This window comes from Micropterus salmoides, unplaced genomic scaffold, assembly GCF_014851395.1.
Source record: "Micropterus salmoides isolate LMB-PRFRI ecotype aquatic unplaced genomic scaffold, ASM1485139v1 Ms_hic_scaffold_12, whole genome shotgun sequence".
Lineage (NCBI taxonomy): Eukaryota > Metazoa > Chordata > Actinopteri > Centrarchiformes > Centrarchidae > Micropterus > Micropterus salmoides.
The window spans coordinates 10237738-10253064 of record NW_024040263.1 but is presented as its reverse complement, the minus strand read 5'-3'; the positions used below and the strand labels follow the sequence as shown (position 1 = coordinate 10253064).

Below are 15327 nucleotides of genomic sequence, written 5' to 3'. Positions count from 1 at the left end.
TATTAACTCGTTTTTTAAAAAGGTCAGAGTTCATGTTTTGTCGTTTAAGCAGAGAAACGTTACCTGGTGAAATCAACAAAGAGGCAAAATTAAATCAATAAATTATCACTTTTTATTAAAGCTTAATTTGACAACAGACACTAGACTTTAACTTGCAGGGTTGGTTAAACATGTTTTGTGGCAAAAAAAACATTCAACTCTGATTAAATGTCCAATGGATCCTGTTTTACATACTTTTTGTTAAAATCTAAACCTGGCTAAAATAAATCTACATACTCCATATTACAAATGCTTAATGCTAAACAATCCTCCATAAATACATCACATTAATTATTTTGAACTATATTTCAAGTCTTACAGCAAAATAAATCCAGACAATTCTATCTAAAAAGGGAATGCAATCAGTGAAATATTTTGACCAGTCATCTTCATCACTACCTCAGCTTCATATCAACAGGCAGACTGAAACTATATACTTTAAAATATGTTCATTGACACACCTCAATGACACAGTCATACTGTTAAAGGCTAATCACATTAGAGAGTAAATCTGAGTCAATCCGACTTTTTTTGATACAAGTCACTTTGGTATTTTGTGACACTTCAATTCCTGCTGAGCTGGCAGTGACTAACCAGTAGCGTTTATACAAAATCTTCATTTGTGTGCAATATTACAAAATAGATTATGTGCTGACACTAGTAACCTATACAGTGTGCTGATGTGTTTCAAAGTGGGAAGTTTCGTACAGATGCAAACCCAGGAAATCTCAAGAAAGAAAGAAATCATGAGGAACCAATATACAACAACTGTTTAAATTAAATGCACACTGAACTATTAAAAGGGTAAGTTTGGTATTTTGCATACTGGAGCCCTATTTTCCCATGTTTGTGTGTCTATGTGACTAGTTGGGTCATCTTTTGAAATTGGTCCAGTATTGTGGTGGACCAGCAACACCTGTGTTTGCTGCAGCCTTGTTTCGTTTGCTGCAGACTGCAGCACGCTCGCTCAATACTGGCCTAATTAGTCATCTAGACACAAGAACATGGGAAAAATAGGGTCATTTGAAACAAAAAAACAAAGTCTTTAAATTATAATCCTTGTCCATCCTTAGGTGAAATTAAAACTTCAGTCACAGTATTATGTTACCAAATCCTAAAGAATAGTATTTTATAACATTTGAAAATGCCATACCAAGTTTTACCATAATATTGAAAGCAAATAAGCATACTAAAACAAATTTGATACATTAAATATATTGCAAGACACGAAAATGTGCATTTACACCTGATGTAGTTTCAGCATTAAAGGGTGCTGCTGGTCAAAATCTGAAAGTTTCCACAAAGGCAACTTGTTTCACAAATAGGCTCAGCACCTGAGGTTTAATGAAAGCGGACAGAGAAGACGGAAAGTTGAGAATAGAGAAAGAAAAAGATTGGGCGTAGTGAACAGAGGTAATCCGACGAAAACACAGATTGCAGCGTTAAGAGAAAAAACAGCAATCAGCTACACCCCAGAAAATATCAGTCAAGTCAAGATGATCAAAAAGGCATTGTGTTGAGTTCATGTCACCTGCAACAGTCCTTCACACACTGTCCTGTCAGACGTACTGCTGGGGTTTCTGTGGGACAGCAGCAGCTGAAGCCAGGCTCTTGGCTGCCTCCTTAGCCTTCTCTGATGCATCCTTCACTGTGTCCCTGAGCAACCGCTGGGGCGTCTCTCCTGTGAGCCCAGAGTGTCGAGAGTGTCGAGAGTGTCGAGAGTGTCGAGAGTGTCGATCGAGAGAGAGAGAGAGAGAGAGAGAGAGATTTCTTAAGGCCTTTTCAGACGTAGAATACATAACTTTGCTGGCTTCACCGAGTTGTTAAAGTGATGCCATTTTGTTGTTCGGACATAAGGTGATGTTTACGTGTTCCTTATGGCTTTGTTCAGACAGGGGCACTTGACCCAACTTTGGTGTATCTATTATTTAATTCTAGTTTCAGATATAGACTATAAAATAGGCAGCAAAATTTTCTGACCGCACACAAACAAGCAGGAAGTTGATTTTGCAGGATATTAATTTATTAATTGATGCTGCTGGTCTGAATGAAAGATCAAAATATGAGACATCTGGTCTGATTATTACTGTGGTAGTACAAAGGTTTTCTAACCTCTTTAGCCCTGATCACAATGGACGGAAAAATTTAAGAGACTGACTAGAGAAGTTTAGTATTTGGCCTTGTGCTGCCTTTACATTAATCTGAATTCAAACTTGTGCCGTGTGTAAAAGTGACCAATATGTCAAGTTACCATCACATGTATGTAAAGAGGTTCATGTCTGAAAGTGACCTGATGTAATAGCACGCAAGATGGAAAGGTGACAAAACATAAATCACACACTCATATCTGTAACGGCCTCACACTGGATTTCCTGTCATTGGCTACCAGAGTCTATTTGAGTCTGACCTCACTGTGAACCTCCAAACTTATAGTAACCTCAGGTGAGAATAACTAGAATCGCACTATGACTGACTAAACTGTGAGAGAGAAAGAAAAGTGTAAACTGCTTACACAGTTGATTTCTACCACGTACATTCTTTTATTTTGATACAAGTGATTCATTGTATTACAGTGTATAAAAATACAAGTGATCTCATGTGGTTCTATAAATATAGTAGCTTTGTATCAATTTTACATAAACTGGTCTGATTAAATCTAAATGTGTGATTTTGGCAATGGATAGTGGAATTAAAAATATTGCGGATTGTTGAGGTACCTTCAGCTCTATAAATGCTAAACAGTTACTAACTTCTTTTGCACAGGGTTTTGTGAAAAGCAGGTACAAGGTTTGTTCTGGCTTTCCCTCTCTAGCTCAGTCTAACGCCTAGAAGTAGAAAATAAGATTCTTTTTTAAGAAGTAAAGGAGGAAGCTGGAGCGTAAACTCCAACAGAACAACATGAGGGAGGTCTGGAGCGGCATGAGGAACATCACTGGCTTCAGACCGACTGGCAGCAGAGGAGCTGAAGGCAGCTTGGACAGGGCCAACCAACTTAATCTGTTCTTTAACAAATCTGACTCAATGGCTCCCGCCCATCCCCCTACTAACTAAGCTGCTGTCTCACCTCTAACTGTGAGACACCAACCCCCCCCCTCCTCTGGCTCTCAGGTTAACAGCTCTCACCAGCCTGATGACTCCTCCTCTCCCCCTCCCCCACCTGTAACCTCTGTGTGCCTCACTGCTGACCAGGTGACCAGACAGATGAGGAGACTCCACTCCAACAAGGCTGCAGGCCCTGACGGTGTCCGTCCCGGGATGCTCAAAACCTGTGCCCCCCCAGCTATGTGGAGTCCTTCACCACATCTTCCACCTGAGTGTCAGTAGGGTCCCTGTGCTGTGGAAGACATCTTGCCTCGTTCCTGTGCCAAAGACGCCACGTCCCAGTGACTCCAAGGACTACAGACCTGCGGCACTGACCTCCCACATCATGAAGACCCTGGAGAGACTGGTTCTGGATCAGCTGCGGACCATGGTCAGCCCTTCTCTGGACCCACTACAGTTCGCCTACCAGCCCCGACTGGGAGTTGAGGACGCCATCATCTTCCTGCTCAACTGCATCTACGCACACCTGGACAAGCCGGCGAGCACTGTGAGGGTCATGTTTTTTGACTTCTCCAGTGCTTTCAACACCATCTGGCCGGCCCTACTGGGTGCGAAGCTGACAGCGATGCAGGTGGATGCCCCCCTCGTGTCCTGGATTGTTGACTACCTGGCAACAATCCAGGACATACTGTGGTCTGCCTAACTGGCAGACCACAGTATGTGCGCCTGCAACACTGTGTGGCAGACAGAGTACAGAGCTGTGGTGGGGGACTTTGTCTCAAAGAGCTGGTTGTGGATCTAAGGAGAGCCAAGGTACCAGTGACCCCTGTTTCCATCCAGGGGGTCCCTGTGGACATTGTGGAGGATTACAAATACCTGGGAGTGCACATGGACAATAAACTGGACTGGGCCAAGAACACGCAAGCCCTCTACAGGAAGAGCCAAAGCCGTCTCTATTTTCTGAGGAGGCTGAAGTCCTTCAGCATCTGCAGGACGATGCTGAGGATATTTTATTAGTCTGTGGTGGCCAGTGCTATCCTGTTTGCTATTGCATGCTTGGGCAGCAGGCTGAGTGTAGCGGACGCTAACAGACTCAACAAACTGATCCACAAGGCCAGTGACGTTGTGGGGGTGGAGAGGAGGATGCTGTCCAAACTACATGTCATCTTGGACAATGTCTCCCACCCACTCCGTCACTTGCTGCTCAAACACAGGAGCACTTTCAGTGCAAGACTCATTCCCCCAAAATGCACCACAGAGCGCCACAGGAAGTCATTCCTGCCTGTGGCCATCAAACTTTATAACTCCTCCCTTTAAGTGTCTGACACTTAGTCAGTTATTAAACTAGACCTCATTATCTAGTTTCTGTCCAATATTACCCGTTTAATAATTAATGTGCAATATTCTCTGCTGCTATTTATTCACTAGTCATTTTTGGTTCACCATAATAATTCTTAATAATGTAAATATTGTACATACCCACACACCTTTATATTTGTCTTTATATTTCATATTTATACTATTATATTTATATACTCTTTATCTATCTACCTTTGACAAGTGTGCAATTGTGACAAAAGAATATCCCCTCGGGGATCAATAAAGTATTTCTGATTCTGATATTTAGTACTGTCATTTTCCTAAAAAAAAAAAAAACTACTTTAAGGGCCTGATTTACTAACACCTGGAATAAAGAGTACTAAATTGCGTGTGCATTCTAAAATTTTACACGTGTAATTGTTGTAAAACCTTGGTTTGTTTCATTCAGTGTGTCAGTGTGTGAAAATCCTATGTACCTGCCCATCCTGCCTAAGATTGCACTAAGTACTTGGGACAGCACACCTGAAAAACTGCTTTGGGAAACCCCAGCAGAAAAAGCTACAGTATGCTGGAATGACCCAGACGCGAGGAAATACCAGCAGATCGTTCCCTCTGGCTGGATGAATTTTACGTGTGATCCATGCACTGCAGCTGGGGGCTCTCCGCAGCGCCACGCAACTTTCTAAATTCTTCCATCTCAGGGAGAAAATAAGTCAAATCGAAATTAAATTTGCTTTATTGGCATGAATGTTAATACAGTTTTGCCAAAGCTTCAAGGAAAATACAAAAAACCCAAACATTTCAATTCATATAGTTTATCGAATAAATAAAATAATTTTATTTCTATATATTGGATATAGAATAATATCTGATATTTTTATTTTCTCTACATCTTCTTTCATTATGGCTGTGTCTCCTTCTTGCACCGATAATGGCAGCCATCTCTGCACAACTTTACATGGCAGACTTACTTCATGTCGTCATCATCTACGTGGGCTGCGTCACCCTATACTTGACATTGATTGGTTTGTAAATGGACATGCATCTGACATCAGCGTGTTGTCAATTCAGCGGTTAGCTTTTACAACAATGTCATGTTATATTTTGTACTCCATGGACTGGACAATTTAAACTATATTGTGCAGCTACCATATAGCACACTTAAATATAAAAAAGCCATAAATATACTGGAAGAATTTAATTTAATTTGAGCTTCTGACAATGAAAGATGTATTTGATTAACTTTATCCTTTGCATTTTTGTTGTTGTAAAGAACTTTGCATAGTTACACTTTGCAGCTAGTTCATGTTCGGCAAGTAAAATTCCTTGTTGTGTGAACATTATATTGCCGCCGCCGGCAGGAAAGGTGGCTGAGCGGGAATTTGCTTCCATAAAGGCCATCTGTTTCACGGGCTATATATAATTGTTTCCTTATTTCAGTGCATTTGTTTGTTTCCGGTTTCGCTGTCACCACCAAACTTCCTGCAAATATTCTTAAAGTCCAAACTATCCAAAAAAAATCCTTTTCACACTAGAAACGAACTGAACCATGGTTCATTTTGATCCAGACCGAGACTACTTCTTTTTGTCAGACCAAAATTCGTCAGTTTAATCCAGACCGCGGTCGCAGGGAGATTTCACACCTGTAATTTTGGTTCGGCTCAAACTGTCCGTAAGTCCAGACCAAACAAGGTAGGTGTAGCCCCCTTATTGTAAGAAAATGCCCATATTCTGATTCATAGTTCCCCTGCGTAAAAGCAAGTTACCATGTAATAATTACCCAGGAGCAGCTTCTCTGAATACATCAGTTAACTGATTTCATAGTTTTGCATCAGCCATTGATGATAGCAGTAATGCTAATTAACTGACAATTTATTCACAGCAAGAGATCAGAAGCAGGCTGCTGAGCTAAATGTTAAAAACAGTGTACGTGGACCTGCGAGATGAATATTGTGTCTGACAAATTTGATCTATAAAAGGCAGAAAATTAAAAACACAAACTTCAGTTTAACATCCAGATCAGCTGACAGTAGTGGCACACAGACCCATAAATCTGTCCCACACATGATGATGCTCTCTCAGACTCTCCCCCTGTCCAAGCTGATTTTTTAAATTTTAAATCTGATAATTAAAAATATTCTGAAAATGAAAATTAATAAAAAATTGCTTTAAGTCATTTAAGCGACAACACTGGAGGCCCTCTCTGCTCCGCATCACTTGTCATTGACTATACTGCCATGCAATGGCAAAATGCAGTAACAGTCACAAAGATTTGCCACTACTGTGTAACATATTTTGTATCTTCATATTTTTCTTTCATCTATCATGTAAATGTCATATGTAACTTTTTTTCCCTCTAAACCCCAATATCAGAGCATCAAAAATCGCATTAAACTGTTTTGCATACATTTTGTAGTATTTACTCCAGTTTTACTTTATTCTGATGTCTATGTAAGCATACTGGTAGCCGCATGTAAAAAATACTAATATTAAAATACTGATCAATGTAGAAGGCAGCCATTCTTATTCAAAAGGTTTTTCAAATATAATTCAGCTGGATTTTAACTAAAAAGATCAACGTTTAGAGATTGTGATTTAAAACAATGTAACTACAGTGGGTGGTAATTACACATGGCCCTTTGTTAGCTGGATATTAGACATCATTAATGACAACGTATTCATTGTTGTATTCGGGGTAAAAAGAAAAATACTGTTATTGCTCATTCTCCTCTTATAAAAAGGTCATGACTAGGGTTCAGTTTTTTATCTCAAATAAGTGTCAACTAAACTACACACTATCTACTTCTATACTTACACTAGATTCACGTTTGAGTCACTTTTCTGCTCTCTGATTTTTCCAAGACAAATACGGTGTGCATCTGCATACACAACACACAAGTGGAGAGAGACACTACCATGGCTACACGGTCTACTGTATTAGCCTCATGTATGGCATCATGTGACAACCCTCGGCAAGGCCGGGGATGGCAGATGGATGCCCCACTGCTAACGTACTTACCACAACGCTCAGCCTGATGCCAATCCCTGCAGTGCCATCAACAAAGGGGAAGTGGGACAGAATCACAACAACGGGACTACGTCCTTTCAGACAACAGTACGCTGCATCAGCAAAACACAGTTTGAAGCGCAACACAAGCCTCACCCGTCAGGGCTCACTTCTCTTTTCAACTAATGCCTTCCTGTGATTCACATTCACCTTTCTGGTGACTTTTCCAACTTTAATGTTTTGTGTTGCATTGATTTGTCTTCTTAAAAAAAAAAACAATTTATTTTTCAGAGTCTGATGAAAGATTAAGGATTTGTGCAAGACAAATACAGGCTTGTGATTAGCGCTGAACACAAGTCATTTCTTTTGGTCAATCTTCTCAAATGGAAATATTTTCTGGTTTTCTTAGTCTTCTATCAGATTAAACTAACTATTGGTTGGTCTATCACTCAAATATTAACTTGGGGATACAGATACGGACTGATATGGACAACGTCACCACTTTTAAGGCTAGACTTAAGACTTTTTTGTTTAATAAAGCTTTTAGTTACGGCTGGATTGAGCAAACTTTAAATGATTAAATCGTTAACATTTTATTTTGCTGATTTTATTGTGATTGCATTTTATCTTGTGTTTTTTTTTTTACATGCATTCTGTATTTTATGGTTTTATTTTATTTAATTTCAGTGCATTTTGTAAAGTGTATTAGGACAATATCTCTTGGTGATTTTGCACTTTAAATAAACTTGATTGATTGATTGGCAGATGTTGCAGTTTTCTACAGCTGCTGTTGCTGCTGAGGACCCATATCTTTTGAAAAACACCTTTAATTCTGTTGTTTATCTTATCTAGCCCAGTGGGTTTCAGAGTGGGGTCTGGGGACTCCCAGGGGTGCTTGACGGGGTTCCCAGCAAAAAGGGGAATACTTTATTTTCGTTATAATTCCATCCATAAGTTACACAATGACAGACTGTATGACTACTTGGGTCATGGGTTTCATACACTTTCTTTAATAAAACATCTAAAAGCAAAAGTCCAGTCAGATGGGGGACCGTGGGACAAACTCTTATCAAGGGGGGGTCAGTGGTCTAATTTGTGTCAGTTTAGGGATCTTTGATGCAAAAAGGTTTGAGAAGCACTGGTCTAGGTTATTGATGTTTTTGCCGTGTTCGTCTCTCTCTCTTTTTTAAAGTGCCTTTCATTTGACCTGCTCTACAGTATTTTGTGTATGTGACACTCACTGCCTAAATTATTTTGGTCTGAGCCTAAATTCAGAAAGCCAAGCTGTTTGTCTCTGTAGTTGTCATGGTTTCATGTCCCACATGGTATTTCTAAGCAACAACAAGGACCTTTAGGCTGCTTGAATTAACCTTTTTTTTTTTTTGGAAAAAATGTGGTCAATACTGAGAGGCTTAACGGAGACAACTTTCCGATAGCAGAGTAATTACTGCTTCAAACTATTTTATGACATTGAGCTGATTTTGCACAGGATTCTTGGGAGGGTAAATATTAAAACTTTATAAAACGTCTGAGGCGAGCCATGTCAATTTTTACTTTTACCGGAAGATGTTTCAAGGATGTTTAACCCTGTGTCCAAACTATACAAAACATATAAATTTTAACAGAAATAAGTTAAATAAATAGTGTACAATGTATCGCGCAATACAATGTTTTGAGGAAGGAAATCCCTACTTCTAGTATGAGTTCTCTCATTGCCAGAAGTGGCAGCAGTTTAAAATAAACTGTTTTGTTCCCCTCTTCTCTTTCCCTTGCACTTTCCCTCCCGTTTCTGCTGGTGAAGGGTACATACCCTGTAGGTTAGACAGTGCGTATTCCAGCCCTTTCATGGCCTTCACCTGGTTGCTCTTGAAGCGGGCCAATCCAAACTCCTGGGAAAAAGTCAGAACAGGAAATGGCTTTACATGGAGGACATCTGAAAAACAACACTTTGCTCACATTCCTCTCCTTCCTTTTCTCTGGGGATATTGTAGCAAGCCTGGCATCTTCCACATCTAATAATAACAATTTTAGGTTGACATATTTTTGGCACCGTTTTCACTTCTCCCCTTAAATAAGCAACTTCTTTATTTTGGCACTTGCAAACAGCCTCCCACGCCTCATACTATGACCTACAAATTAAACTAAGGCATTGAAAATAGTATTCTGTATGTTACCCCCTGGGTTAAAAACAAATGTATATACTTGAACTGAAGCGCAAATATATATTCTACACTGTAGGACAGCTAAAAGTAAGTGATTATAAATAAATACTATTCCTATCTTACTACTATTACACCTCTGTTCATATCCGACTCATGTAACAGAGCATAATGGCTCTTTCTAGCTGAAATCAGAAAACTTTTCAAAGGGAGAAAAAAAAAATAAATAAATAAATATATGAATATGATGAAAATGTCTCATCTAATTAATTACACTCAGAATAGCTTAACATTTTGATTTAAGCATGTGCAATTACTTACTGCACAAAGAGGTTAAAAGTACCTGAATAGGTCTGGAGAATCCATAAACACTTGAGGATATCCACGCTTCCCGTTTCAGCTGGGTGGTGGATGGCTGCTCCACAGAGTCTTGAAAAACACAACGCTCCTCAACCGACTAACATGGGAGAGAGAGAAAGGTCACAGCGTGTTAAAGTAAAGGACAAAGCTGTGGAACGATTTCACATATTTTTTTTTTTTATGTACAATTTCGACATACAGGTCCTCGAGAGCTGACTTGCATACGCTACACCACTTTATATAAGTGTTGACAACACAAACTGAATTCTTCTCTTTAAGGTTTAGCTTTAATTTATGTGAGAGGAATAATATAGCAAAGCAATCAATTATAGCCAGAAATATTTGGGAATGTTAGTTTGATTTGGAATAGGATGGCCATGACTGGATTCATAATAAAATCTGCCACCACATTTAGTTTTGTTTGTATTAAGTGATGCCACCCTTGGTCTCAAAGCTGTAGCAGACTACCAGTTTAGTGTTTCAAATGTTACCTTAACACTGTATTCTCCCAGACTCTTCTTGTCTATATTTGTCAATGCTTTGATCAGATCAGCTCTTTGACCACAACCAGTTAATTAGATTAACTTCCGGTTACGTTTTACACTGCAGTAGATTAAAAACATGAGTAGTTTACATTCAACGTGCATTAGTATATAGTGCACAGCAGTACAGCAGAATGTGAAAATAGCACACCTAAGAGCTGCAAATTTACAAGTCATGTCAAGGTCCTTCTTCCCTGGGAGATTATTACATCTGAACTGCGTTCAAACACTCGTCTCCTTTGAAGATCAGGCTGGTTGCATTAATAATACCCTTCCTGGGATTAGCAGCTACATGTGACTGCAGTTTGCAGCCATGGTACAGAGTACAGTCTCTTGTACTTCAACATACCAACATAGTGTACAGTATCAAGCGAGGAGAAACCGCAACACTAAGGAATAAGAACACATGTTTTGAATTTGCGAATTGCTTTTGAACTGTAGAAAATAGGAACCTCCAGGTATGAGATATTGCACCCGTAATGACACTTAACAGTGATGTCAGAATATAGTACTCTCCTATATCGCAGACCCAAGGGGATAACTAACCACTGGAGATTTCTTTTGGTCTCTACCATCCCCTGAGGGAAATATCTGGCTCTTTATCTGTTAAATGCTCTACCATGTTAACCAGCTAGTCGCTAACTGTTTCTGTCTGCAGTTTGGTGCTGACCAGTTAGCGTACAGTGTGTTTTTAAGAGCTTTTCTGCTGAAAACAGCAACATGCTGTAGCCAAAAATGACCCTATGAAAAAGTTAAGTTGTAGGCTGAATGGCTAAACAATGAGCTCAAACTTGATAGAAAGCTCCGTTAAGCTGAAAATAGCTGCAGAATCAAGTGATAATTCACACTCTCATTGGATATACAACTATCACAAAAAAAAAACATTATGTATTACAGCTGCCTTAAGAAACTCAGGCAGCTGAGAAAACTTATGGGAAATTGGCGGCAAAAAAGGTTCATAACAATGAAATGGGAATGTTACACTAAAAGCAACAAACCACAGAGAATCAGACACCTCACCATGAGAGTTGTGTGGTTGAGGTTCCAGGTGTAGGTGGTCAGGCTCCTGTTGACAGGGTCTACAATAGAGTCCTCAACGATGTACACACAGCGAGACATGCCGGCGGGGAAGAGCCGATCTGCCCAGCGAGGCATTCGATTGGTTTTCTTCAGGAGGCGTCTGGAGAGAAGTCGATGGTCCGCAGTCACCTCCCGGTACACAACGTCCTCTGTGAGAACATGGGTGCTAATAGATACAAAATCATACAGCCCTGTCAGCTACATAGCTACTGGGCACCGTTAAAGAACGCAATCACATTTTTTAAATCTAGCTTAAAACAACGGTCAGATGCCCAATTATACTCTGAAACAGTTATTACTTGCTGTAATCATTCCTTCTGTTCACACTGGCCATTAAGAGGTGTAAGTGATGGCAGACAAAATACATTCCAAAGTTTATTCATTTAATATAAAAAGACTATTTTTCATCTGTAGTCCCTGGACAGTTGTTACATAGTCAACCTAAAAAACAAATATGAAATTAATTTAACAATCATTTAATTTTAAGTGAAGGTGATGCTTCAGCAGTCTGGATTAGACATATCAAGCAGATGTCTTCTAAAGCCTAGTTCACTCTACACGATTTTTAGCCCGATTTGCCGCTCGGCAAAGCTCGGTAAATCAGCGGTCAATCGGCGGTCGCCAGTAGTTATGTGTGAAATACACGACGACGCATCGAAGCGGCTGCCCAATACATTTCTGACACATCGCTAGCGTCTGCCAGATATCTAGCATGGCAAATATCTGGAAGAGTCGCCGACTCGACATCCACATCCAGCCAATGAGAGCAGGCAGCTACTTTTTCCACCGCAAAACACTTTTTACTCACCTCCAGTTCTCTCTGTAGCACAGACGATCCCTGCCACCTGCTTGTGCTAATCCATTCGTTCACCCATATTTTTTGTTGTCTTTATAATTGCTATCTTTATAATAACAAACAACAGCTGTTTCATGTGTAGGTTCATGTCATTTCACATTTCACCTGTGTTATCTTGACAAAACGTGGTTTGGAGACCAGCGTGGGGTGACACAGCCGCTGTCAGCTTGTGTAGTGTGTGACCCCCTGTCACCGATCAGCCACGTAGTGTGAACGCCACAACGACTTCAAGACTCCCTTCACAAGTCGGCCAACGCTGAAAATCGTGTAGTCTGCACAAGGAATAAGTTACAGTCTGTTTAAGTACCAGTGCACCTTTTTGCTATACATTCACTACAGCTCAGCAAGGAAACACTCTCTGTGTAAACAAAAAGAAGAAACTCTGTACTAAAAAGACTAACTTCAGAGGAAACTCTCTACTTTGACTAACTCAAAGTTCAACATTGGAATACATTTTTGAACAGTGGATTTTGTCGTCCCCCCCCATCCCCCCCCATTCCTATCTTTTCCACTGGAAAAATATTAAGAAAGGATCTCTTCATGGCCAGTATGAATATTAGGAATGATTACAGCAAGCAAAAACAGTGTCAAAGTATATATAGGCATGTGAATGTTGTTTTAAGACAGACCATAATAAATGGGAACTTCTCCTTTAACTTTCAGGTTTCATATCAGTTTGTGATTTATTTCAGCTATGTTTGAAACAGCGATCTACTTTCAAACAGTCAATGTCCGGCGCAACTTTTAAGCACAAAATGCAACTGTGATATTTGTGAGAATAGAACAAAGACCTCTCAAGATTCTGATGTTGTTAGGTCAAGTCATGGACACCAATAAAAAAAGAGACTGAAATTGTAATTCTGAAAATGCTAAACCTAGTTTTACTTCTCTGAAATGTTTTCTCAGTTCTCTATCCTAATCATGACTAAGTGCTATTTTTAGTTGTAGGTTCACAAATGCAAAACAATGTACATAAGGGTCAAATATCCTCTATTGAGTTGAACTTTTGTAAATGCAATGGGGGTTTAATAATATTTAAATCATAATGATGGGATTTGTCGTCTGAATCACATAGTGAAAGTGTTATATTGTGACCCCTAATCCATCAATACTGATCTACAAATGTAAACAATTCGTATCAATTTATGATGAAGTTGGTTGCAAATTACAGTAGCCTTTGAAATACCACATTAAAAAGCAAAGGTTTACAATTTTGTCTTCTGTTTTTCTGGTCACCTATATCTAGACAAAGTTGAGTGAGTACGATTGTGTGTCCTTGCTCTAATTTCAGGCACAGAATGACTTAAGAAAATAGACTATCTCAAAGGCTGTGTTGGCTTTTGACACCCACCACATTTAGGATGAGCAAAATGATAAAATACCGACCACTGAAACATTACAATACCTGAATGGGTTAGGGTACCTCTGCCAAAATGCAGAGACAACATGGTCCCAAGTACTCCTGATGTCAATGTTATTGCAGAAATACTTGACCATTTTTCTCTTGCTGATGTACAGGATGGCCTGAATCCTGAACCCTGAGGTCTCTTGCTGCAACTACACAAGACAATGAAAACTTGTGTGCCGACTCCATCCAAATTCTGGCACAGTCCTGCAAAGGCGAAGAGAAAGAGCTTTACCAAATCTGTCTGGTTATTTTATCCATACAAAGCTTTTCAACTGATCTTTATCTTTATCGCCGTATCTGCCAATATCACAATTTTAAATTATTTGTACCTTGACAGAAGGATTTTAATAATCACCCACCAGTGTTAACCTATTACATTACCAATACAATAGTTATTTCAGCATTCACTACACTGCCCTACAGTCTTGTACTAACTGTATATACAGTAAGTTACTACTAGCCATACCACAACACTGTATATACTGCTATTTTCATATGCACTTGCCTGCACATAATAACTATATTTATGCTTGTCTTTATTGTCCTGTCTTCATTTATACCTTTAGGATTGGTCTTGGCACTGTGTTAGCTACTGAAAACCAGAATCAAATTTCTTGTAACATATACATAAGTAGTATGTAAGATGTAATGCATAGTTTGTCATCTTCACAACAAATCCTATAATATACGTTCATGGAAGTCTTACTTCTTCCAACACCTATGTAACGTTACACACATCAATTCGATTTATGGCTTGTCACTATGCTATAACTTAGCTGAGCTTATGGCTTGTCCTTACTTAGCTCGGTGGCTAATGTCACTGCTAGCGGTATATTATACTTCCCTGGACAGCTAACATTTACCTAGCTTCTTAAAACGGACTTGGCATAAATTACTCAATTAATTTAACAGTCTGACATCTAACGGTGAGACTGAGTGACAACCGGTACCGTTAACTTAACGTTACACTCTTTACTTTAAAGGAAGCTAGCTAGCTTACCATAAATCAAATCAACTGTTAGCTATGTTTATTAAGTTTAGCTAGACTTAACGCTAAGTGGAGAGTAACTGGACTTTCAAAAGCCCGTTGGTATCATGAAACAGGACAAGCCTTACCTGAATTCACTGCTAATGTGCCTCTACCCCACAGATTGACTAACGTTACATGTGACTGACAGGACGTTTTCAGTCGTTGAACAGTAGATGCGTTTGACTTCACGTGATCAATGCTGGAATAAGGCATGCTGGTTAGAAATTGTGCCCGACTTTCGCCGGCGCCAGAGCCCTTCAAGGAGAGAGTCGCGTCATCTCCGTTCACTCCAATGGACCAGTTTTTCACAGCAATGGCGGATCATGGAGCGTCTTTCCGAATAGTTCCCGGAAGTAAGCATCAAATGCTAGCAGCGCAGCAGAGCTGCAATAGAAAATGCTATTTGGGATGCACGTTTAAAAGGTAAGAGCCCTAACACAAAAAGTAGTACACTGACATTATAAAAACAAGCTTCTTCTTCTTC

At 39.6% G+C, this 15327-nt stretch overlaps 1 protein-coding gene across 2 annotated transcripts; it reads right to left on the bottom strand.

Moving 5' to 3' along the window:
- Window positions 1-89: 89 nt before the first annotated feature.
- Window positions 90-15314, bottom strand: LOC119898943 (PRELI domain-containing protein 1, mitochondrial-like). 2 transcript variants are annotated; one of them, XM_038713283.1, is made up of 7 exons: window positions 14930-15314; window positions 13811-14017; window positions 11490-11715; window positions 9911-10024; window positions 9219-9297; window positions 1571-1720; window positions 90-1373 (listed from the first exon to the last, which is right to left on the bottom strand). In XM_038713283.1, the coding sequence occupies exons 2-6, from the start codon at window positions 13900-13902 to the stop codon at window positions 1599-1601; spliced, it is 633 nt and encodes a 210-aa protein (XP_038569211.1). In that variant the 5' UTR covers window positions 13903-14017; window positions 14930-15314; the 3' UTR covers window positions 90-1373; window positions 1571-1598. The 2 variants fall into 2 exon arrangements, with proteins under 2 accessions (XP_038569211.1, XP_038569210.1); XM_038713282.1 differs by having other exon boundaries at window positions 95-1720; window positions 14930-15313.
- Window positions 15315-15327: the final 13 nt, after the last annotated feature.